We start from the raw sequence: 26,264 nt of genomic DNA, 5'->3' as shown, positions 1-26,264 counted from the left end.
AGCTGTTAGCAAAGAGGCTCAGAGCTCACCTAAACTCCACCTCTTTACCTCACACTAGCTCTACAGAAGTGTTCAGCATTTCCATAGGGTTAGGGTTAGGGGTTAGGGTTAGGGTTAGGGGTTAGGGTTAGGGTTAGGGTTAGGGTTAGGGGTTAGGGTTAGGGTTAGGGTTAGGGGTTAGGGTTAGGGTTAGGGTTAGGGTTTAGGGTTAGGGTTAGGGGGTTAGGGTTAGGGTTAGGGTTAGGGGGTTAGGGTTAGGGGGTTAGGGTTAGGGTTAGGGTTAGGGTTAGAGGGTTAGGGTTAGGGTTAGGGGGTTAGGGTTAGAGGGTTAGGGGTTAGGGTTAGGGTTAGGGTTAGGGGGTTAGGGTTAGGGTTAGGGGTTAGGGTTAGAGGGTTAGGGTTAGGGTTAGAGGGTTAGGGTTAGGGGGTTAGGGTTAGGGTTAGGGTTAGGGGTTAGGGTTAGGGGTTAGGGTTAGGGGTTAGGGTTAGGGTTAGGGTTAGGGTTAGGGTTAGTAGATAGTGCAAAACAGTATAAAGTAAACAAGAGCCTATAAATAGTAATTATTAAAAAGTTATTAGCAATTAAAATTAAAGAAGTAAAATAAGCATATCTTATGAACGTATATACACAACTAAAAAAGTAAATTTACAGATATTTACAAAACCAGTGACGCTGTGAAAAATGTGCAGACTTGTAGCATAGGTATAAAACAATGTACAGAACCCAGGTCTATAAAGTCTATGGTTGGACCCTGATTGGTCTTCATGATAACATTTTGAACGTATCTCACAAATATCAAACTGCACAAAAATCTGCAGAAGGTCAAACATCCATGGAAAGTCCTGATTGTTAGTAAACACACCTCCTACTTTAAGTTCAACATGAATCTCACAGGAGGTCTCACAAAGTTTCTGTTTGCTGCTGCTGCTGCTTTCATTCACCCAGACGCCACTTTTTTTCACCCGGGCTTCCCTATGAGATCAGAGCTCACACTCTAACACAGTAATCACTGTGATCACAGCAGCATGACCGCCTCCGTCAGCTGATTAGCACTTCCCAACAAGGCTGCAGAATCTCAATCAACCTAAGTGACACTTTGCAGATTCTGTGATTAGTCCAAGGCGAACCAGCTCATCAGAGGCTTTAAGGATTGAGGAGAGAGACGATTTTTAGGTCAATTACTCCTTTTTCACTTTAAAATGATGAGCTACGTGTGACTGCACCTCAGAGCAGGTTCTTCATGAGGCTACATGACAATCATAGATAATTTAGAGGCATTCAAAGCTTCTGAGCAGGGAATGAGCTGCTGGGTTCAAAGTTTTCTGAGATGTGTTTGTGACCTGCTCTCGTCTGGTTCACTCCAGACATTTCATTTTCAGAAACACGCAGGAAAACCTGAACCCAGAGGACGAGGTGGACGAGTTCCTGGGCCGAGCCATCGACGCACGCAGCATCGACCGCCTGCGCTCCGAGCACGTCAAGAAGTTCCTGCTCACCTTCAGAGAGCCTGACCTGGAGAAAAAGGTTTGGATGTGTATACACACAAATACACACAGAGTGACACACACTGTCAATTTAGCAGCAAATAATTGGCCGTGACAAGCAATCTTCCCTTTGCAGAAAGCTCCTCTGCTGCTCGCTCTTTTTGTGTCCCAGGAGGAAGTCAGTCAAAGCAGAGTATAAGAGAGAAAGAGAGGAACCGGGCTTTAAAGGGAGAGGAGACGGCTGCTAAAGGGGGGAGGAAGTAAACTGCTTCAGACAGTGAAGGACAGGCTCAGAGGAGAGGTGAAGGCTCGGGTCGCTGCAGAAGAGTTTGGGGAAACTAGGAAAAGTTTCAACTTTGAATTGCTTTCTTCCTGTCATGGTGAGAGAGTCAGGAAGTGAAGATCAGAAGGACGATTCTTGAGTCGGGAGTTTTCTCAACATGAGATTTGTTTTCTATATTTCAGTGGATTTTCAAAGAGTGGTTTCTCTGAGTCTCTGGATGCAAAAATAAGATCTCTTAATTATAAGAATCCCAACAATGCAACAACAATTCTTCATGTTTGGCAATTACTTATAACACATATCAGAAAATGAAAATTGAAGGACTATTTTAGTAAATTTGAAACAAGATAAGCTATGATGACCTCCCTCAGGGGAAATCCACTTCTTAGAGGAGCTCCAAAAGAGAGACTGAAGAGGGAATGAACCAAATGATTACCAGACTTCTTGCACAAGATTGTGGGAATATGTGACTTTCCCTGAAGTACCAGGGGGGATGAGGGGAAGAACAATGAAAGAAAGACTGGGAAAGAAGAAGAGAGAGACTGAAAGTTTAAAAGAAAGGGACATTTTTATTGACTCACTAAAATAATGACTTACACCAACTGAAAACAAACTTCTTTTAAAACAACAACCCAAGTTAAATAAAGAAGAAGCTGCTGTCCATTTAGAAATAATCCTCTAAGGCATACAGTCCTAAAAAACATCTCCCTTCACAGGAGACAAAGCTTGTTGACAAAGATTTGACAAACTTTGCATACAGCCTTACACAAGAACTACAAGTTGGACATTAAAATAAAGACTGAAAGGAACACAACAACCAAACAACCATCATTTTATATTCATTTTTATAAAGCTAGAAGCAGAATGCAAGTCTGAAGGTGAGTCTGTGTGTGTCTGTGAGAAGCCTGAGATGAGCCTACCTGTGTGCACATGCAGCTGTTTCCTATGCTGCTGTATATTTCTGTGACGGATGCTGTCATGATCACTTCAGAGGTCATGTGGCAAGAGCGGCAAAAAACTGAAGTTACATGTTGACATTTTGATCGTGTGGAGTTTATGATAACGGATAAGATATGCAATTTTGAAAATTGTATATGGTATATCTGTTTTTTCTTGACCCCCCCCCCCCCCCCCCCAGTCCTGACTTTATGAACCATTATTTCTAAACTATGATCATTCATATCCCAAAATGATGCAGAGAAATCAGTCCATGCATTCACATCAACCTGGTTAGATTATTGCAACTCACTGTACACAGGTCTATCATAACACTTCATAGGATGGCTCCAACTCATACAGAACACAGCAGCTAGAATCCTGACACATACAAGAAAATATGATCATATCACCCCGGTTCTCAAAACACTTCACTGGTTCCCTGTTCAATACAGAATCCATTACAAAATCCTATTAGTCCATAAAGCACTCAATGGTTCAGCTCCTCGGTATATCTCTGACTTGCTCACAGTGTATAACCAGACCATGAGCCTCAGGTCAGCAGGTGGAAGACTTATAACCACACCCATAGTCAAATCAAAGTCTGGTGAAGGGGCCTTCAGCTACTGTGGTCCTTCTCTTTGGAATAAAACTGCCTGCTGACCTCAGGTCCATCACAACTGTCTCCACTTTTAAAACAAAACCCAAAAGATATTTATTTTCCAAAGCGTATGAATGATATAATGACTGTTGTGACTGGCTGCATGTGCAGCAACACTTGCTGTTTGTTTGATTGCTGTATGCTGTGTTTGATGTTCTATTGTTTTTTTATGTTTTTAATTCTTCATGTAAAACACATTGAGCTTACGTGTAATGAAATGTGCTTTTTAAATAAAATTTATATTGCTATTAGTTTGGGCTGCAACTCTATTGCACGTCTTCTCTGGTGTGAAATGTTGTTTCCAAACTTAAAGGTGACATATCATGCAAAATGGACTTTTTAATGGTTCTCTACCTGAAATATGTGTCCCTGTCTACAAACCCCCTGAGAATGAAAAAAATCCATTCTGCCCCTGTTCTGATTTCTCCACCTTTCTGTAAATGTGTGTGAAACGAGCCGTTTCAGACTTCCGCGTTTTTGTTACGTAACAACAATATCCGGTCTGTCACGGAGTCAGAGCTCGGAGCTTGTTCAGCCCATAGACTGTATAAAATAATACTGAATCCCCCCTCCGTTTTTCATTACCTGCACAAATGTATGCTAACAAGGAGCTTAGGAGGGAGGTATGCTAGTTGTAGGCTGTCTTAATAAACACAAAGGTCGGTTTTACTCCCCACGTCTGCAGATTTGAAGATCTAGTGGATGATTTTTATTTATCATGGATAAGTGCTAGCGCTAGTTAGCATAGCTACATAGCTACATGTCGTAGCTGTAGCTGTGTACCAAGACACACGTCGACATGCTGACAAATAAAACAACAAGAAACACTAAATCTGTGACCAATCCTTCAGAAAGGTCCTGCTGCCTTTCTGGTAGAGGTTGATTTTACTCCCCACGTCTGCAGATTTGAAGATCTAGTGGATGATTTTTATTTATCATGGATAAGTGCTAGCGCTAGTTAGCATAGCCACATAGCTACATGTTCGTAGCTGTGTACCAAGACACACGTCGACATACTGATAAATAAAACAACAAGAAACACTAAATCTGTGACCAATCCTTCAGAAAGGTCCTGCTGCAGGCGCCTCTCCGTCAGGATCAGACTCTGGATCAGATTCAGAGGGTTGAAGTAACGTGATCTCTGAGCAGCCGTGTATATTCAGCCAACATGTAAACATTAGATCAACGTGCTGGACAGCCGAGGCACATCCACTTCCTGAGGGGGCGTGGTCAGAGAGAAAACAGACTGTTCTGAGGAGGACTGGAGAAGAGGGTTTTTCAGGCAGACCAAAATCTGATTTCAAAGTGTTTTTTTGAGCATAAACTTTAAAGACATGTTTTGGGGACCTCTTAGACCAATATATATTGATGAAAAAAGCGTGATATGTCACCTTTAACACTTGTTCCTGCACTATTCAAACAAACATGTTAACTCAGAAGTTAAAACACTGTCTCATTTTCTCCTGCAGTACTCCAAACAGGTGGACTCCAGGTTCGGGGCTTACGTTGCCTGTGCCTCCCTCGTCTTTCTCTTCATCTGCTTCATCCAGATCGTCATCGTGCCTCGGTGAGTACTCTCAATCATTCATACCTCCACATTAAACACTCTTCTTTTAGTGATTAAAAAACACAGTGTTTGGAAAATTCTGTCACTTATGTCATTTAATGAGCTACCACCTTTATGCTGATGACACTGTTTCTGTCCTAAATGATGTGTGTAAACTCAGAGTCAGACAATGAGAAGTTGTTCAGTGAAACTCCAGTTAAAAACAAATCAGTCAGTAACGGTGCCGGAGTGTTTGTGTCAAACTTACATGAGATGTGATGCAGAAAATATCTCACATCACAGGGACGACTTTACATTAACATGAGAGGGATTATATTTGGCTCCCCTGAGACCGATGTTCAGACAGGCTGTAAACACGCTGACAATCTCAGCATAGTGTCCTCATTAAGAGGAACAAGACAAACAACATGTGAGTTTGATGCATGTGTTCCTGGAACATTTTCAAGTTTGCTTTCTTTCTTTACAACTTTGGCAATTAAGGTTATGTCTTGTAACAGCTGATTGCGGCACTAGCTAACTTTATTTCCTGGACAGATATTTCCTTCCTGCAGGTTTGCATTGTTCTCCATATCTCTACTTTAATCACTGTTTCAATGAATACACTGTATTAAGCCTTTATAGATATTAAAGATCAAATATTATGCATTCATTACATAGTTAGTTAAACCTTCTTTATTAATAATTTCTCATAATAAGGTGTATCTCTCTTGTTCTTCTCACTGCTCCACCCTCACAGTATCTATACTGAGTTCTTACGTCTCTGGCTTCAGCACCAGAATTAATAAAGCTGGAAAAAAAGTGTTTCATAAGACTGTATGCAGAATAGCAGAGTAATAAAAGAGAATATCAAATCAAAACTCTGTATAGTTTACAGATGAACAGAGTGAAAAAGCTGCAGGCGAACCCTCTCCTCTTTATCTGTTCATTTTTATCTCTCCTGCTCTCAGACTTCTCTCCCCGCCTGTCTCGGAGTATTGATCTTCTTTAGTCGCCTCTTTATTAACCTTTCCCTGCTCTCCTTTCATCGCACCGCTCTCCTCTCTTGTCTTCTCTTCTCAGTCTTCTTCAGAGCGGATCCTCAACGCCTCCTCTCTCTCATTGTGTCCCTCTCTCTCTCTCTCTCTCTCTCTCTTTCTCTCCTCGCTCTGGGTTTATTTAATCATTTCCTCTGGTACTGAGGTAAAAGAGGCCGATGCTGCCGCCCACAGTTTTATTAATAACTTTGTTTATCAAGCACCTTTAAAAACAAGAGTTTACAAAGTGCTTTGACAAACAAAGAAAGCACAAAACTTTGCTGGCAGCAAAAGAAGCCAGACGATATGACCAGACATGATGAAGGTACAATCAATAAGAGGTTAAAACTAAAAGACAAAAGATGTGAAAGCTAAGAAAAGAACAACAAAGTGGAGAGACTGTAAGAACAACAGAACAGAAGAGGTCAACAAATGGATCAGGGAAGATAAACGTTCTTAAAAAGGAACTAATAAATAATAAAATATAAAGAAATAAATGCAACAAAGGAAACAAAAATAAATAAAAGTGATAAAAACAACCACATCAAATAGAAAAAATAAAAGCAATGAAAATAAATAAAAGTGGTAAAAAGGGAAACAAAGGAAAAAAGTAATAAAAAGAAATTTAAGAAAGAAAAAACAATTAAACCACCTTACCCTGAATATAGCCGTAATGGGACTGTCATGTCCACCTTTAACATTTGTAAGATGTATAACCTGTTTTGTGTATTTTAGATTTTTTAGTAGTGTGTCCTTTTGTAAAATGTCTGAGCTGCCTTGTTTATATTCTTGTTTGTTTGTTTGTATGAATGTATGGTTTGTTTGTTTTTTAATTTGAAAAACCCCCAATAAAAATATGATTGAGAAAAGAAAAAAAAGTAAAGAGTGTGACAGAAAGAAAAATGCAACAGAAAGAAAAAAAAAGAAATGAAATAAATAAAAACATTAAAAAGAAGAGGTAACAAAGAAAAAGAAAACATGATCAGATATAAAAGAAAGGTATAGATTAACTACTTTTTGCAATGAAAAGGATTAAAAAATAAATAAACTGAAAGCAGTTAAATAAATAAAAATGAATAAATAAAATAAATACAAGCTGTTAAAGCAATTACATTAATAAATGCAATACAGGACAATATAGAAGCTACCAAAATAAATAAATAAAATGAATAAATAAGTAGTGAAAACGATCAAAAAAAATAAATAAACAGAGGAGTTAAAAGAAATGTAAGAAAATAAATAAAATAAATACAAGCTATTAAAGCAATCAAATGAATCAATGCAATACATGACAATAGAAGCTAGCAAAATAAATAAATAAAATAAATAAATGAATAAATAATGGTGAAAATTAGCAAAAATTAAATAAACAGAGCAGTTAAAAGAAATGTAAGAAAATAAATAAAATAGATAGAAGCTATTAAAGCAATTAGATATATAAATGCAATAAAGGAAAAAAAGAAGCTACCAAAACAAAATAAATAATGTAAATTAATTAATTAATTAATTAATAAAGGGACTAAAAGCAATATAAGGAGTTAAAAGAGTAAAAGAAAGTGCAATATTAAACAGAAAAAAAGCATCACAAAGGCCTGAGGGAATGCAGGAAGGACATGAAAGATTTAAAAGATTACAAGTAAGATAAAAAGTCATAATCAAGTTTGACCTTTTAGACAACTTAGTTTAAGATAAACAAAAATAAACTATTTGTGTTTAAATGAAGTCTTTTTCTGTTTCTGCAGCTCCAATCTGATGATCGGCTTCTTCACCACCTGTTTCGTCATCCTCACAGCCGTCATGTTCGTCTCCACCGTGTACTGCTGTTTCGGGGTGAGTTCACTCTGCTCTGATGAGTTACACCGCCAAATAAAGCTGACACCTTCTGCAGATCAAACACGGGATTCAATCGTTGGTGGAGTGATGAGATGAGGATTGAGAGATTTTAGGATGTTTTTTTACATGGGTGCAGTTTTGTAGGATAACTCTCTCTGAGATGTCACGGTGAACGGAGACAGACTGGTTCTTATTTCTTTACTCAGATCTTCAGTTTTTCGACATCACAGAGACAGATCTGTTGAATCTTTCATCAGCCTGTGGTTTGATGTTTTTCAGACGGTGTCAGGAGAGAGAACATAATCTGCTCTTGACCTTGTAGGGAGTGTTTCAGATAAGACTTATTAGGCCTGGTCTTTAATGCAGAGTTCAGGTGTCACCGTTAGACTCCACTTTAACAAGCTACAGTTTAGAAATCATCAGAGACTGTTCCCTGAACAAAAACACATATATGATTATCTACACATGTCACACTGACTTCTTTATATCTTTGTTCAGCATTAATCTAAAGATTTTCACTTTCTCTCACCTGTGAAACTACAAACTGCCTGTCAGTGCTCTGCTAAAGATGATATATTGAATAGATCAGAAGTACTCTGATGTAGTCTCATAGTGCAGCTCGGTTTCTCAGTAATTTGATCTAGAAAATGGAGATTAGGTTGTGTCCAGGCTGTGTCCAGTAAAACTAGCACATACGTAACCAGCACAGGCATGTGGACTTAAACCTGCAAGGAGGACCGAAGTCTGGTGGTTCTAGCTCTGCTATCCTTAGCCACACTGACAAAACAACATGCCACTGTTTACTGACTGACTCTGTGATCCGTGTTTGGCCATGTTACACTTTTTTTTATTGTTTTCTTACATTTAGACTAGTTAGAATTGGAATTCTTATTTAAATGACTTGGGAACATGTTGCTTAGAATATCCCTGATGGATACTGGCAAACATGTTTGTTTTTGTGATTTTTTGTGGTTATACAGTATACACTACCAGTCAAAAGTTTGGACACACCTTCTCATTCAATGGTTTTTATTTATTTTAATTATTTTCAACATTGTAGATTAATACTGAAGACATCAAAACTATGAAATAATCTGGTTTTGCCATAATCTGGATTACAGCAGTAGTCAAATAGGGCTATCCATTGTGTACTAACCCTACCTCTGATGGTCTCAAACACATTAAGAAGGCAAGTCATTCTACAAATGAACTCTTGACAAGGCTCATGTTCATTAGAAACCATTCCAGGAGACCACTTCATGAAGCAGACTGAGAGAATACCAAGAGTGTGCAAAGCTGTCATGAAGGAAAAAGGGGGCTACTTTACAGAATCTAAAATATAAAACATATTCTGCTTTGTTTAACACTTTTTTTAAAATTAAATAATTCCATATATGTTCTTTCATAGTCTTGATGTATTCAGTATTAATCTACAGTGTTTCAAATAATTAAAATAAATACAAACCCTTGAATGAGAAGGTGTTTCCACACTTTTGACTGGTAGTGTATATATATTTGTCTCGTAGTCTTTTATAGGATGATTAAAGGAACTTAAATATTACAGAATACATCTTGATAATAATCTTGATTTGGCCTCTGTGTAGTGCACTGTTATCTAACATCATGATTTCTATGAAGAGTTAAGGTTTATGCCTTTTCATAGATACAGCAGTGTGCTTAAGCCCTTAAGTTCTTTTTATTGTTTGTTCATTGACAATGAAAGCCTGTTGTTTGTCTCTGATGGACACTGAGAAAACAACAGGGAAAGAGCAAATAGGAGCAAAAAGCAGAGCTAACAAGACAAACCTCAGGAGATTATTTCCTTTTCTTTTTATCTACTTGTGTCTCGCAGTGCCTGCCTCGAGGTCTTAGGGACAAAAGATATATCTAAAGAGGAAAGTGGAGCTTATCTGGATAGTTTCAAACAAATCTCTACCTCTACACCTACTGAACAAACAGATATTTGTTCTCCTCAGATATATGATAAGGCAACCAATGCGTGTTGCTCAGAATCTGACTCGTAGACCAGCAGAATATATCAAAGGAATAAATCATTTAGAGGCAAACAATAACAAATCTGTCATGTTTTCTCTGTGCTCCCAGCTCTTCCCAGCCCCCCTGCAGACCCTCTCTAAGAGGATAGTCCAGTCCAGACTGCACAGCACGCTGGTGGGCGTCTTCACCATCATCATCGTCTTTCTCTCTGCCTTCATCAACATCGTAAGCACTCCCTGTTGTTTTTAATCTCCCAGCATTTTGTCACACTTAATCTATCTATTGTTGTTCTGATTCATTGCTTCTCCGCTCTGACCTTTGACCTCCATCAGTTCACCTGCAGTAGCGGTGACCTGCGCGGCTGCATCAAGCAGGAGTTTAACATCAGTCTGCACAGTGTGAACGCCTGCCACGCCCACATCCTCAACTACAGCCTGGACACACAACACTCCACCTGCGGAGACAACGCCCTCATCTGCAGCTTTCCTGAGGTACAGGTGTGCCTTGTTTTCTGTGCATGTGAGTTTGTGAGTGTGTGTGTGTGTGTGTGTGTGTGTGTGTGTGTGTGTGTGTGTGTGTGTGTGTGTGTGTGTGTGTGTGTGTGTGTGTGTGTGTGTGTGTGTGTGTGTGTGTGTGTGTGTGTGTGTGTGTGTGTGTGTGTTTTATGCATTTTAAGGGCTTTTTAAACCAGTGCATTTAGAGTGGCTGGAAATATATGAGCATAAGAGTTAGGAGGCAGTGAGGCAAATTAATGCAAGTTCATAGCAGTTTGTTGAAATTGAGGTTTTTAAAAAGTTGGACTCAGATGAGAAATTCTCTGCATCATTAACGTCAATATTTCTGCAGGAATAATCACGATCAAATATTTGAGTGTAATTATGTTGAGCAGATCTGTTGCAAATGTTCAGGCAGCAGCTGAAGATCTCTGCAGTTTTCTGCTGCAGATTTCCTTCCAAATCTTTCAATCAACTGTCTTTTTAAATGTATATTTATTGAGAAATGGCAAGTTTATTTATAAAGCACCCTTCATACAAGAGCAACTCAAAGTGCTTTACAGAGTTAAAAACAAAAACCAGAACAGTAACAATCAACAAAAACATACAGTGAACACTTCAAACATTTAAATTTAAAATGTATCCAGTTATGTTTGATCTACTCTCTCTCTCCCTGTACTTATGTAACGTACAAAGGAAAGAGTGTTGGGTCTTATTATTTCTTTAAATTAGGAGGGATTATTCAAAATAATCAACCCCCTTCGCTGCTCTGAAGTCCCTAACTCACAGTCTTACTGTCCCGCCGGACACAGAATCACAACTGATCTTGTCTTCAGCTGCCCAGTTGCTCCCCCACTCCCGCTCCAGAGCCCACATCACACCCATCCTTCAGCACCGAATCCACTTCAAGATCCTGCTCATCACCTACAAAGCCCTCAATAACCTCACCCCCTCATACCTGACCGACCTCCTCAAACACCACTCCCCATTTCGCGCCTCAGATCAGCAGATGCCAATCTCCTGTCCCCCATCACCAAGTCCAATCACCGCACCAGAGTCTTTGCCATCGCTGCCCCGGCTCTCTGGAACTCTCTCCCTCCACACATCCGCGACTCTGACTCTCTTCAATCATCTAAAAACCACCTCAAGACCTTCCTGTTCAAAAAAGCATACAATACATAACCTCTACTCCCACCCCACCTCTGTCCTTGTCCTGTTTTATTTTTACTTTTATTTTATGTAAAGCCACTTTGAGTTTGAAGAAAAGCGCTATATGAATCCTATGAGTTATTATTATTATTATTATTATGAAGTCAAATGAACCCTTTAATTATTCCATTCCATCTCAGAACTTCTTCCCAAGGATTAGGACTCACACATTGAATCTTTTCTGTGTCGAATCGCAGCCCGAAGCTTTCTCAGACCTCTTGACACCCCCTGCAGGGAGCCTGTATGCCCAACATTTAATTGTAGAATGGTGAAAAATTGTGAAATAATAAAGATTTGAAGGTACTTCTGCAGCATAGACCATAGCAGTTCAACATTTGAGCTGATCTCACTCAGCCTGAGGTCAGGGGAAAATGGCCTCAATATGAATATATTAAGTTGCATAAAACATAAATATTCAGGCTCTTAAAGCGAGGTCTTTGTAAAAGGATCGTTAAAGATTCCCTGTGACTTTCCTTTCCAGTAGTATATTCTCGCAGAAGCAGAACAAACGGATGCTAAGTGAGGCTAATTGCAGGTTTATGTGTCAACATTTGGCTCGCACAGTTACCTTTAAGTGGTAAAACTGTAGTTTTATTGCTTTTTATTATACTTGTAGACGTGACTCATTTATTCAGAGCCATTTGAAACAGAAAATAAAGCTTCAATAGAAGACATAAAAACAAATGTTCCTTCTCTAACATCCCTTCTCTCTCTCTCTCTCCGTCTCTTTCTCTCTCAGTACTTCTCGTCCTGCGTGCTCCTCAGTCTCCTGGCCTGCTCCGTCTTCCTGCAGATCAGCAGCCTCGGTAAACTCTTCCTCATGCTCTTCATCGAGCTGCTCTACCTCCTCATCATGGAGGTGCCCAAAGTCAGCCTCTTCGACAACCAGGACCTGCTGGTGATGGCCAACGCCGTCAACATACTGTGAGTCAAATCATGACTGTGTCCACACCTCTTGTCTTTGAATGCATGCAGATGATCTTACCTCTGATTGGCTCTCCTCTGTCTCTCCCTCCACAGCGAGCACATCAATGGAACAAGGTAAGCATGATGTCTGTGATCTCATTAAGCTAGCAGCATCATTATTACTCTGCTGGCACAAATGTTAATATAATGACCGGCCTGCAACATATGCTGACTCTAATGAGACAAGATTCAGAGGGCAGCTTGATTTGTGTCTCTGCTAAGAACTTTTGAAACCCATCCAGTATGTCTCTATGTAACACCTTTACGTGTGATGACCTCAGCACTTAACATCAGTAACTTAATGTGTGTGTGTGTGTGTGTGTGTGTTCTGACCCGCAGCTGTGTGGTGGACAACAAGGTTCCCCTGAAGATCATGACCCCAGTGGTCATCACCGTCTTTGTTCTCGCCCTCTACCTTCACGCACAGCAGGTGGAGTCGACAGCCAGGCTCGACTTCCTATGGAAGCTACAGGTGGGTGTTACTGTGTGTGTGTGTGTGTGTGTGTGTGTGTGTGTGTGTGTGTGTGTGTGTGTGTATGTATGTGAGTGTACGTGTGTGTGTGTGTGTGTATGTATGTGAGTGTACATGTGTGTGTGTGTGTGTGTGTGTGTGTCTCTGTCTGTTTGTGTACTTGTGTGTCTGTGTGTGTGTCTATCTGTCTCTGTGTGTGTGTGTGTGTGTGCATGTCTGTTTGTCTGTGTGTGTGAGTGTGTGTGTCTGTCTGTGTTTGTGCGTGTCTGTCACTGTTTGTGTACGTGTGTGTTTGTGTCTGTACGTGTGTGTCTTTGTCTGTCTGTCTGTCTGTGTGTGTGTCTGTGTATTTCTCTGTGTGTCTGTGTGTGTGCGTGTCCATGTGTGCGTGTCTGTGTCTGTCTCTGTGTGTCTGTGTACATGTGTGTGTCTGTGCGAGTCTGTGTGTGTGTCCATGTGTACATGTGTGTGCGTTTGTGTATGTTTGTCTGTGTCTGTGTTTGTGTGTCTGCGGGTGTGTTTCTGTGTGTGTGTGTGTGTGTGTGTGTGTGTGTGTGTTTCTGTGCATGTGTGTGTGTGTTTCTGTGTGTGTGTGTGTGTGTGTGTGTTTCTGTGTTTGTGTGTGTGTGTGTGTCTTTGTGTGTGTCTGTGTCTGTCTGTCTCTCTGTCTGTCTATGTGTGTGTGTTTCTGTGTGTCTATGTGTGTGTGTGTTTCTGTATTTCTGTGTGTGTGTGTGTTTTTCTGTGTTTGTGTGTGTGTGTGCATGTGTTTCTGTGTGTGTCTTTGTGTGTGTCTGTGTCTGTCTGTCTCTCTGTGTGTCTGTGTGTGTGTGTTTCTGTGTGTCTATGTGTGCGTGTGTGTTTCTGAATTTCTGTGTGTGTGTTTCTGTGTGTGTGTGTGTTTCGGTGTGTGTGTGTGTGTGTGTGTGTGTGTGTGTGTGTGTGTGTGTGTGTGTGTGCGTGCACGTGTGTTTCTGTGTACGTGTCCTTGTCTGTGTCTGTGTCTGTCTGTCTGTCTGTGTGTGTGTGTGTGTGTTTCTGTGTTTCTGTATTACTGTGTGTGTGTGTGTGTGTGTGTGCGTGTGTGTGTGTGCGTGTGTATGTGTGTATGTGTGTGTGTGTGTGTGTGTGTGTGTGTATGTGTGTGTGTGTGTGTGTGTGTATACTAGCCAAAAAGCAACAAAGCTGATGAAAGTTTAGGGATCACCTTTATTCAGAGTCACTGTTCAGGCTGTAACTGTCTCTAACTGTAAACAGGCCACAGAGGAGAAGGAGGAGATGGAGGAGCTGCAGGCCTACAACCGCCGTCTCCTCCACAACATCCTCCCCAAAGACGTGGCCGCCCACTTCCTACAGCGAGAGCGACGTAACGACGAGCTCTACTACCAATCCTGTGAGTGCGTGGCGGTCATGTTCGCATCCATCAGTAACTTCTCTGAGTTCTACGTGGAGCTGGAGGGGAACAACGAGGGGGTGGAGTGTCTGAGGCTGCTCAACGAGATCATCGCTGACTTTGATGAGGTGAGATGAGAGAACGGATGTAGACCTGTGGCTTACACTGCTGGATTAACTGAGATCAGTACTTTATTGGAAGGTTTGTTTGTTTATAACTTTATGCAAGAGGCTTTTGTATAAAGCCACACATGCCTGCTAAATTTGCATACATGCAGATGAAAGTAACCTCTACTTCGGGGACCCCTGTTTGAAAATCTGAAGGGGGCACTATGGAGCCATTTTCAAGAGAAAAGCATGAGGCCAACAAAATATCAGGAGTTTGCAGGCATATTCAAGCCTTTAGAAATGCAATTAATGATCCACTTTCAGTGCTCAGGCCCTGATAAAGAATCAAAAGTAATTTGGTTAAACTCTGAGCTTAGAATCTTATTCAATCGATCTCAACCAAAACTTTTCTGCACATTGAACTTCACTGAATATTCACCGCTCTCCTTCCTCCATCAGATCATCAGTGAGGACCAGTTCCGTCAGCTGGAGAAGATCAAGACCATCGGCTCCACCTACATGGCGGCCTCAGGGCTCAACGACTCCACGTACGACAAAGTGGGGCGCTCTCACATCCGGGCCCTGGCCGACTACGCCATGAGGCTGATGGACCAAATGAAATACATCAACGAGCACTCCTTTAACAACTTCAAGATGAAGATAGGTGAGCTGCAGAGGAGACTGGGACGCTGATAGAGTCAGGTTGTCATTGACTGGAGTTGTCTTGTTGGTACTGGAGAGCTCTATCTATGTCTGATGTTTGGTTCCTCTCTCAGGTCTTAACATCGGCCCTGTGGTGGCCGGGGTGATCGGGGCCAGGAAGCCTCAGTACGACATCTGGGGAAACACGGTGAACGTGGCGAGTCGAATGGACAGTACAGGTGTACCAGAGAGGATCCAGGTAAACTGAAGGGGGACTCTGCAAAGCCAACATCTCTTTCTATAACATGTCACTTCAGCAAAGAGAGAGCTTCACAATAACATTTACAACAGCTGTTATTTTTCTGACATTTTACCTTGAAAAACTTGTTTTTGCCAATAATTTTGTCCTCTTAAAGACAGAAATTAAGAAACAAATTTAAATTATTTATTTATTTGTTATTTATTAATTTATTATAAATTCACATCCTATGATCAGCTCATCTGTGGACAATAATAATCACGATTTACAAACAAACAAGCCCAGAAAACTATTTAAAAGAGCCTAAAGAGGCTTTTATAGAGTATTTAATTATGTTTTTAAAGTTTGAATGATAAATAAAGCCCTGCGCATAGCAGGCCACCCCTCCAACCCGTCTCACAGCCTCTTCAGCCTGTTGCCATCAGGAAGGAGACTACGCAGTCTCCAGGCCAGAACCAGCAGACTGAGGGACAGTTTTATCCACCAGGCAGTCAGGATGCTGAACTCTCTCCCTGTTTTGCCCCCTCTTCCCATAGTGCCCCCTTCACAGACTTAACCCGGTCACTGTTTTGTTTTTTTGTTTGTTTGTTTGTTTGTTTGTTTTTCCATCTGACTTTTTCTTTACGCTTTATTTAAAAAAAAAAATTCATGCTAGTTTTCCCAGACTACCAACCCTAGCTTTAATCCTGACTGGGAGTCTTGAAATTCCTCAGACAAAATAATAATAAAGCTGTAAATCCTCCCTCTCAATGTCCCTCTCTTCTTCTGTCCTCAGGTAACAGCAGACCTGCACCAGGTACTGAGCTCCTATAACTACACGATGGAGTACAGAGGTGTGGTCACAGTAAAGGGCAAAGGGGAGATGATGACATATTTCCTCACGGCTGGACCCCCCAGCAGTTAACCCCGACTAAGGCCGGCTTCAGAGACTAACGGCGATCTGACACGGAGAGCAGGCTCATGGACCTCTGGTAGCTCACTGCAGACTGAGACTGACTGAAGCGTCCTTTCTCACAGCACCAGCACCTACTGAGGCCGCAACAGGGGGGGCGGGTGACTAAAATCCCCCCCTCACAGCTCGGCCTGTGGAGGAGACTATGAGCGGCTCAATCTGCCATTGAGACCAAAGATGTCCAATCAAGGCGCACAGACAGATTTGGCCAGCTGTGCGAGTCGAGGTCCTTAAGGACTGCGCTGTTGAAGAACTGTTATTTGCTTTTCTGAAGGTTCTGAGGAGGAAAACCTGGACATGGACTACATCACTTCCTCTCTTTCTCTTTGCCTTTTCTCCTGCTGAAGTATATTTATACATATAAAACACAGAGTTTTATGTGTATGCATATCATTTGAAGTACTGTATGTGGAGCACACTTTGCCCATATTGTCTTGATACAGGTACAAATCTCTGAAGTGTGGACACTCAGCCAGCAGCACAGCACTAATAGGTCTTTTTATCAATATCTGCTCACATTATATTGATTAACAGAGAGGCAGAGGCAGTAAGTTGAGAGTGATCTTAGAGGGAGAGAGACAGTTTGGACTGTTTTTGTATGATCAGTGAGAAACGCTCCACGGAGTTTATAGAAAGCTGCAGTTCAGGATCAATTCACAAACGTACACTTCAGTATCGTCAGCGTACACACACACACACACACACACACACACACACACCAAACACAAAGAGGATGTCACTGAAGAGCTTTTTCTATTCTTCAAAGTTTTGTATTTTGACTCCAGAACACCAAACCCTATCAGATATTTTAAGAATCTATATTTTGTACATTAATATATTAGAGAGCTATCTATAAACACCAATGTGTATTCAGATGTACAAACTATATCACTCTCATGTCGGGGGCTTCAGAAGTCCTCACAGGAGTTGCCTGGTCTGAGCGGAGTGCCACAGCTGAGCTCCTGTCAGAACAGAACGCCTGCTTTTCGTGCTCCTTTCACAAAAACGAGCTGCAGGAAGTCGAACGATTCACATGATTCCCCTTCACTGCTCTGTTTGAATCGCACATTAGAGAAGGAGATATCAAACCGGGTGAGTGCGCTCTGAAAATCAGACTAGGAGACAGCAGTAAAGCGGTCTTTTTGCACTCCAGTGTCCTGCCGTCCAACCCTTCTTGTGTCGCTCCACCCCCGCCCCCCCCCCCCCCCCCTTCTTGCTTGCTCAATCAGATGGTACGACCCAATGAATGTCTTATGATGTCCGATGAGGCCTTTAATATGAACTCTATACTGATGATGGTGATGATGCTTATCCTATGGACTGGGACCAGTGAGCCCATGTGGAAGGATGTCCTTTTACCTGCTGGTTTTTATTTTTGTTTGCTCTGATCAGAGCGGTTCTACTCAGTATTACAGCATCTCTCCACATTATCAAACAAACTGTCTTTCACCTGCCTGACTTCATAGATTTGTTATATTTTTTTTGTGATGTTCTTACCAAACATTTCAGCTGGTTCCGTTTGTCCCGGTCACAGAGTGCAGAAGACATCTGGACAGTGTCAAGTTTTTTGTTAAGATGATTCAAAGTATTGAGAGATAACTCCTTGGTTATCTGTCAATACTTTGACATCTGTAATCAGCTCAAAAACTGTAAACATCAAGGTTTTTAAGGAAAAGTTGCTCCAACTAGATCAATACAAGGATTAAAGTAAATTATTTTTTAAGCATAAATTAACGACACAATTTGATGCACATTCTGCAATGAGTATTTATTATTTACAGATGTTGTATGAGTGATTGACTCAGCATCAACAATAGTGTGTAGATGTGCCACCAGAGTAATTGAAGATATTTACAAATGGTCAGTTAAGAAGTCAAATCATGGATGATAAGACTCTTACAAAGTAAATTAAACTGAAAACTATTTGTGTTTAATATTTCAAACCTACAGAGCACCCACATGAGCCCTGATTAGCAGCCAGTCACAGCTCTCGCTGCTGCTCTGATGATTGGATATTACATTTTCACATTTCCCAAAACGTCTGCATCGCTAAATTAAACGTGTATTTCAAAGACATAAAGTATCAAAATAGATTTTCAGAGGTTACAATGAAGATTCAAGATTTCAAGATTCAAGATTCAAGTGCATTTCTTTCTTTTTTAAAGTTATATTTTTGACCTTTTTGCCTTTATTGTATAGGACAGCTGGATAGAGACAGGAAATATGGGGAGTAGAGAGAGGGGGAGGACATGCAGAGGATGGTCGACCGGCCAGTAATCGAGCCGACGACCCCTGTGACGAGGACTGTGGCCTCTGTATGTGGGGCGCTTAGACCGCTTGGCCACCAGTGCCCCCAATACCAATACTGACATCTCTAATCAGCTCAGAAACTGTTAACATCAAGGTTTTTAAAGTTATATCTTTTGGGCTTTTGCACCTTTAGTTGAGAGGGGAGGACAGTGGATAGAGTTGGAAACAGGGAGAGAGTGGGGGAATGACATGCAGGAGAGGAGCCACAGGCTGGATCGAACCCAGGCCAACTGCTTCATGGGCGCGCCATTTAGCCATTCTGCCAAATCTGCACCCAACATCAAGGTTTTTAAGCAATAGTTGCTCCAACTAGATCAATACAAGGATTTAAGTACATTAATTTTCAAGCATAAACTAAGGACGCAATTTGATGCCTATATTCTGCAACGAGTATTAAGTGAGTATCAGCATCAACAAAACAGTGTAATTGGCCATTTGTAAAGTATTTGATCACTCTGATGGCACATTTAACATCCACAGTCATATCATGGATAATGAGACTCTAGCAAAGTAAATTAAATTGAAGATAATCTATATCTAATAGTTTAAACCTACAGAGCAACCAATGGGAGCCCTGATTAGCAGCTAGTCACAGCTCTCACTGCTGCTCTTATGATTGGACATTTAACTCTTCTACTGCCCAAAAATGTCTGCATGGCTAAATTGAATGTATGTTTAAAAGATAGAAAAAATCAGACAGACAAAAAATTAATAGAAAAACTATGGAGCCTCTAAAGTCCAATTAGAGGTCATTTTTTATCTCATGCATGCAAGTAAACATCTAGTGCACACAAGAAAACTATCTTTTGCATGCAAAAGTGAAAATTTTGTCAGCAGGAGATCATTGATGTGTTCCAATAAGATAATAACTCATATGCACAAGATAGTTTGTGCTCACAATACAAACACCTGTGAGCAGAAGATAAAAAGGATCACCTCTGTAGAATACAATTCCTAAGATTCAACTTGTTTTACTGTAAAATGATATAAAGACAGGTTAAAGTTGTTATGATCCCAGTGGCAAATTTCAGATACTATAACAGTGGGTATATATGTTGGCCGACTGAACCAAGTGCAACAATGGAGGGTAAGATGTATCAGGGATCTCTGGACAGGACAGATTTTATTAACAATTTTAGTTCAGTCTTTTGATTGGATATATGAAATCATAAATATAGCACTTCTAACCTTATTTTTTAAAAGACTCATACTTTGCTTTTTGGTTTCCTCTTTTGAAATGAAAAACTTGACACTTGTCTGAATGTGAGCTCTGAGCCTGTGGTAAAGAAATGAGCTCACACTGCTCTTCATGTACTGTACTGCTGCAACCATTATCTCCACACACCACTACTAAAACATTCTGTGTCCTCCCTGTTGACTTGTTGAATGCAGTGCCATTGTAAGCTCAAAGTGAGCCCCTTTTTCTACTGAGAATTGTGCAGGGATGTGCCATGAAGACATGGGTTTGAGAGAAGGCACAGGACAGAGATGATTCGATCCTGAATGAGGTTTTCAAGAACGGGAGAAGCTCACCCACTTTCTCATTCCTGCTTCATTTCACCATGAGTCAAGGTACGGCAGACTCTGTGACAAACAGCAAACAGACAAAACCGTGGGTTGTTTTTTGTTGTCATGCCAAACACTATGCTCTTTTTTTTTTTTTTACAGTCAAATAAACTCCTGAGATGTTTCACAGGTACATCATGATTCCAGCTGGATTCTTTTCTGCTCTTCTGACTCTGTTGGCAGCTCAATAATGGATTTAGATAAACACCTGTGCACTTTGTCAAAGCTGTTGCCCTAGTGTAGTCAATAAATCACGCTACGAGACTTCAGACAAGAAGTACAGGAACATTCTGACCTCTCCTCCAATTAAAGGAAATCTTTAGACTTCAGCTCACAGAGATATTTTGGACAAAGTCTTGCAGCCAACTTTTTGCAACAGATCTTAAAAGGCCAATTTTTCCAACATGGCAATGCCTCCGAGCACAAAGCCAGCTCCATAAAGAAGATCTATTTGACAAGCTTCTTTGGCCATATGTTGTTCTAGCAATGATTCTCAATTAGGGATGTTCTGGAGCGTCTAATTCCCTTATCGTTTAAGTGGACTCTTAAAATCTAACTAACAGACTAGTCTAAAGGTCTAAAGGTAAGAAAAGAATGAGTCCAATTTATTTCACATGGCCAGAAGTGATCAGAGTCTGCGGTAAAACAATGTCACATTGTTTCCGCATTGTGTGGCTTCGGTTAGCAGAGCTAGCACCACCAGCCTTCTGTCATCCTTGCAGGTTAGACCACATTGCTCTGGTCCAGTGGTTAAACTCCAGTTTACCCAGACTCAGCCTACAAACAACTTTTTCTCAATTTTCTCCATCAAAATACTGACAAACCACGCTTTGCTACGAGATGCCATCTGTCATCTGTGCATGTTTACATCCAGGTAGTTGAGCATTGTTGGGCAGTAGCCATTAACCATAGCTACAGCCCAAGCTAGAGTCAGATGGCTTGGCGATAGCTTATACACAACTAATGACCAGCATTTCTGTCCTTCAATAGTAGAAATATTGATAATTATTTTAACTGACTAGTAAAGCTGGCGTTTACTTTGAGTGTCAGCAGTGAAGACCACTTGATTTCTGTTTAATTTTAGACGCCTAAACGCCCACATCTCTAGTTCTCAATTCTTTGCAGCAGTGTACCCCCCTTTGATTTCCTTCTTAGCCAAGTATCTTGTTGCTATTGCATACATAGTTATAATTATCTTTATTTAAACTCGAAAATCATTGAGAGCAGAGCCCTCATTTACAATGACGTTGAGCATATAAAAGAGACATTAAAATGTATGACAAGCAAATAAAAGATAAAACCTTAAAATCAATTAAAAACAGACAACTAAAAAGTAATGTTAACACAAAGTCATTTAAAACAGGTACAATCAGAGGTTAAACAGTTTAAAACTAATGATTTAAAATGACTGAAAGAAACCAGTGCATTCATTTTTAAATTGATTTGAACTGAGTTCCATGCAGATGGTGCAAAAAAGCCAAAAGCAGATTTTCCCAGCTCAGAATGAACTCTAGGAACCAGGAGAGTAAGCCAATTAGTTGATCTTGTGTGTTGTGCTCCAGAGGACCAAACTAGTATTTTACTAGTTATTAGTATAATACTAAATACTAAATATTTTTAGTAGGATGAACAAAACCTGCATAAAAAGATACAGCATTGCACTTTTTCATTTCCCCATAATTTACCAAAGACAAACTTTGTAGCTGATGTCGTGTCTTAACAGCCCGTGATGTACAGATGATAGAATGAACCTCGTGACACTGGCCAGCTTGAATAGTAATTCGATTTATTACAATCAAACTGCATCAGCATCAGTAACAAGCATCGCGACTGCTTGGAGGACGACCGGGCCAGATGAAGTCGCCTCTCTTCTGTCTCCACGTTCTGGCTTAAATACTATGAAGGTGCACTCAAATTAGAATGAGGGTGTCCTTCAAACATACACATATATGGACTCTTCAACACAAGTTTCAAGTTAGCTGCTATTTGACAAAGAAGTCAGCTGTCATTGTCAACCATATATTTGCCTATGTCAAAGGTGATCTTTTTTAGGCCCTTCCTAGAGACTTCTGGAGCCTACTATTGTAACTCATTCTTGTGGGTCCCTGGACTTATTTTAAACAACACAGACTAGCAACATATACTTAATCTTATGTGGTTGAATATCAGATACTTCACTGACAAAGCACCTCATAAAGGGACACTGTTGGTGGTGTAGCCCAGATCGAGTTGAAACAATCCCTGAGACATATTTTTACTGAACTGATGGTAATTTGAAGGCTTTGGATTTGTATTGTTTTTAACACTTCAGTTGTATTGCTGCTGCGTTTCAGCTCTGAACCATTACCTGGGTTTTTGTCTTTCATGTAGTCTGATGACTGACTGATACTATAAACCAGGGGTTCCCAAACCTTTCAGTCCCAAAATATAGGTGCCAAAGACTTGCAACTCCCACTGTCCCACAAAGTGATGTAATGTGGCTTCATTTAGCTGGTCTGCAGAAAATGACCCTACCTATAAGAGCATGTGTCTGCATTTCCTGTAGTGTTATGAATCAACCTACTGCTACTGATGCTTTTGATAATGAACTGTTCACTAACCCTAAACTTAGGAGTCATCTGGCAACAAAGAAAGGCAGAAAACTCATTACATTTTATATTATTAAGGTTTTATTGCAAGTTTAGCTGCTATTTGTGTTGATATTTAGTACTATAATGGGTCAAATCTACTCTTTTTAGATACATTTTAAAAAAAAAACATTCTGGAAGACATCTCACGACCCCACATTTGGGTCTGGACCCACACTTTGGGAACCCCTGCTATAAACAAGGTAACAAGATTAATTAAATGTAGCATATATATTAAATGCTACTACATGCACTCTAAAATGAACCTTTTGTACTATGATAATTTGAAGACTCATGGATGACTGATCTTCAAATCAACATAGAACTTTAGAGTCTTGTTAAATGTTTTTGTCTCACCAACAGATGGCAGCAGCAGCACATCAGCAGGTTTCCACACGAGGTCCTTTGTCCTTTGTCTTCTCTTCATCATGATCACAGTTTATCTTTGATGGAGGAGGTGGAAGGAAAAGTGCTAATCTGCTGATTAGCAGCCTGAGTGTTACTTCATCCATTATAGCTTTAATATCTATATTTATACTGAAGTCAAATCACTGACTATTACATCTATTAGGTATGAATCAGACTCTCAGTTAATAGTTAATTCAATAACCTGTGATATGCACATAAACTGGAGAGCTGGGGTAACTTAAATGGAATATCATTGTTTGAAATTAAGCATCTTCTGACTAAATGTATGGATTAAAGGAAAGGTTAATGACATGAGAGGTCTCAGTGATGCAGGCAGAGAACGATAGAATTATACTGCTGTTCTGGGGGATTCAAGCACATGTTGAAGCAAATAGTATACCGAGCACATCACATGTAATGATTCTGACCTTTTCAAGAGCCAACCTGGGGAGGGGGCTTGAGTGTTGGCTTTTCCACAGAAAGCATTTTCACCACTCGAAGCATGTTGTGTTCAATTTGCTCTTCAAGAAGTCTGCAATTTACACCTGCAGCATCCCATTTGTCATCAGAACCCGGGTGGTTCCTGCTCCATTAATCTACATCTGGAGGAAATTGCTGTTCCTCATAATGACACACCTCCAAATAACATCGATTATAATCATCATATTCATAATACCTCTTGTGCCATCACTTGTGGAGGAAGAAGTGGAGGTAAGAAATCAACGTGGCCATCTGTTTGCTGAGAAACTACAGAATGAATGTGATTTTAAACTTTATAAAGCAGCTAAACTCCCGTTGATTTACATTTGCATTTTAACTTTAATGGATTTGGTTGATTTATCTTCATCAAATTTCCCCCCAACTCTAGCGACATGCTTCAGATCTCCTCTAATGCCTCATTTAGCCCCGGCTGTGAAGACCACTTCAATGCTCGTTGAATAATGGAGATCATTGTGATGGTAATGCCTCAGATTATTTTAATGTTCAATGTTCCCTGGCTCAGCTCAGAGACAATGAGTCTGAATACAAGGGCAGAGATGTTTCAGGCAGACCGCGGAGGAGCAGATGATGTCATGAATCAATGTGTCCGAATGTCCAGAAATCAAACTCCAATTTTTAACGCATTTCCAGCTGAAGGCATTCTCAGAGTTGAATTTAAAGGTGACATATCACGCTTTTTTCATCAATATATATTGGTCTAAGAGGTCCCCAAAACATGTCTTTAAAGTTTATGCTCAAAAAAACACTTTGAAATCAGATTTTGGTCTGCCTGAAAACCCCTCTTCTTCAGTCCTCCTCAGAACACTCTGTTTTCTCTCTGACCACGCCCCCTCAGGAAGTGGATGTGCCTCGGCTCTCCAGCACGTTGATCTAATGTTTACATGTTGGCTGAATATACACGGCTGCTCAGAGATCACGTTACTTCAACCCTCTGAATCTGATCCAGAATCTGATCCTGACGGAGAGGCGCCTGCAGCAGGACCTTTCTGAAGGATTGGTCACAGATTTAGTGTTTCTTGTTTTATTTATCAGTATGTCGACGTGTGTCTTGGTACACAGCTACGAACATGTAGCTATGTGGCTATGCTAACTAGCACTTATCCATGACAAATAAAAATCATCCACTAGATTTTCAAATCTGCAGACGTGGGGAGTAAAACCGACCTCTACCAGAAAGGCAGCGGGACCTTTCTGAAGGATTGGTCACAGATTCTGTGTTTCTTGTTGTTTTGTCAGTATGTCGACGTGTGTCTTTGTACACAGCTACAGCTACAGCTATGAAAATGTAGCTATGTGGCTATGCTAATTAGCGCTAGCACTTATCCATGACAAATAAAAACCATCCACTAGATCTTCAAATCTGCAGACGTGGGGAGTAAAACCGACCTTTGTGTTTATTAAGACAGCCTACAACTAGCATGCCTCCCTCCTAAGCTCCTTGTTAGCACACATTTGTGCAGGTAATGAAAAACGGAGGAAGGGTTCAGTATTATTTTATACAGTCTATGGGCTGAACAAGCTCCGAGCTCTGACTCCGTGACAGACCGGATATTGTTGTTACGTAACAAAAACACGGAAGTCTGAAACGGCTCGTTTCACACACATTTACAGAAAGGTGGAGAAATCAAAACAGGGGCAGAATGGATTTTTTTCATTCTCGGGGGGTTTGTAGACATGCCAGGGAAACATATTTCAGGTAGAGAACCATTAAAAAGTCCATTTTGCATGATATGTCACCTTTAACATTAAAAATAACTGATCATGATTTGTATTGCACTCTAATCCTGACTGAGAGTCTCCAGAAGCATTTACAGTATCTCACAAAAGTGAGTACACCCCTTGCATTTCTGCAAATACTTAATTATATCTTTTCATGGGACAACACTGAAGAAATGACACTTTGATGCAATGTAAAGTAGTCAGTGTACAGCTTGTGTAACAGTGTAAATTTACTGTCCCCTCAAAATAACTCAACACACAGCCATTAATGTCTAAACCACCGGCAACAAAAGTGAGTACACCCCTAAGTGAAGATGTCCAAATTGGGCCCAAAGTGTCAATATTTTTGTGTGGCCACCATTATTTTCCAGCCTTAACCCTCTTGTGCATGGAGTTCACCAGAGCTTCACAGGTTGCCACTGGAATCCTCTTTCACTCCTCCATGATGACATCACGAGACCTTGCGCTCCTCCACCTTCCATTTGAGGATGCCCCACAGATGCTCAATAGGGTTTAGGTCTGGAGACATGCTTGGCCACTCCATCACCTTCACCCTCAGCTTCTTTAGCAAGGCAGGGGCGGTCTTGGAGGTGTGTTTGGGGTCGTTATCATGTTGGAATACTGCCCTGTGGCCCAGTTTCTGGAGGGAGGGGATCAAGCTCTGCTTCAGTATGTCACAGTACATGTTGGTGTTCATGGTTCCCTCAATGAACTGTAGCTCCCCAGTGCCGGCAGCACTCATGCATCCCCAGACCATGACACTCCCACCACCATGCTTGACTGTAGGGAAGACACACTTGTCTTTGTACTCCTCACCTGGTTGCCGCCACACACGCTTAACACCATCTGAACCAAATAAATGTATC

General features: G+C 40.7%; 1 protein-coding gene across 1 annotated transcript in view; it reads left to right on the top strand.

Annotated features, from left to right (window-relative positions):
* Positions 1-18,014, top strand: part of adcy5 (adenylate cyclase 5) — a 113,335-nt gene extending 95,321 nt beyond the window's left edge. Inside the window, exons 10-21 of the mRNA XM_034694414.1 lie at positions 1,366-1,525; positions 4,835-4,932; positions 7,688-7,775; positions 9,882-9,998; positions 10,106-10,264; positions 12,216-12,400; positions 12,497-12,517; positions 12,782-12,914; positions 14,172-14,435; positions 14,874-15,078; positions 15,191-15,315; positions 16,091-18,014. Coding sequence (XP_034550305.1) covers positions 1,366-1,525; positions 4,835-4,932; positions 7,688-7,775; positions 9,882-9,998; positions 10,106-10,264; positions 12,216-12,400; positions 12,497-12,517; positions 12,782-12,914; positions 14,172-14,435; positions 14,874-15,078; positions 15,191-15,315; positions 16,091-16,219 — 1,684 coding nt within the window. The 3' untranslated portion in view covers positions 16,220-18,014. The remainder of the gene's footprint in view (positions 1-1,365; positions 1,526-4,834; positions 4,933-7,687; positions 7,776-9,881; positions 9,999-10,105; positions 10,265-12,215; positions 12,401-12,496; positions 12,518-12,781; positions 12,915-14,171; positions 14,436-14,873; positions 15,079-15,190; positions 15,316-16,090) is intronic.
* The last annotated feature ends 8,250 nt before the right edge of the window (positions 18,015-26,264 follow it).

The sequence above is a fragment of the Notolabrus celidotus genome, chromosome 10, assembly GCF_009762535.1.
Source record: "Notolabrus celidotus isolate fNotCel1 chromosome 10, fNotCel1.pri, whole genome shotgun sequence".
Lineage (NCBI taxonomy): Eukaryota > Metazoa > Chordata > Actinopteri > Labriformes > Labridae > Notolabrus > Notolabrus celidotus.
This window is presented reverse-complemented; position numbering and strand designations above follow the sequence as displayed.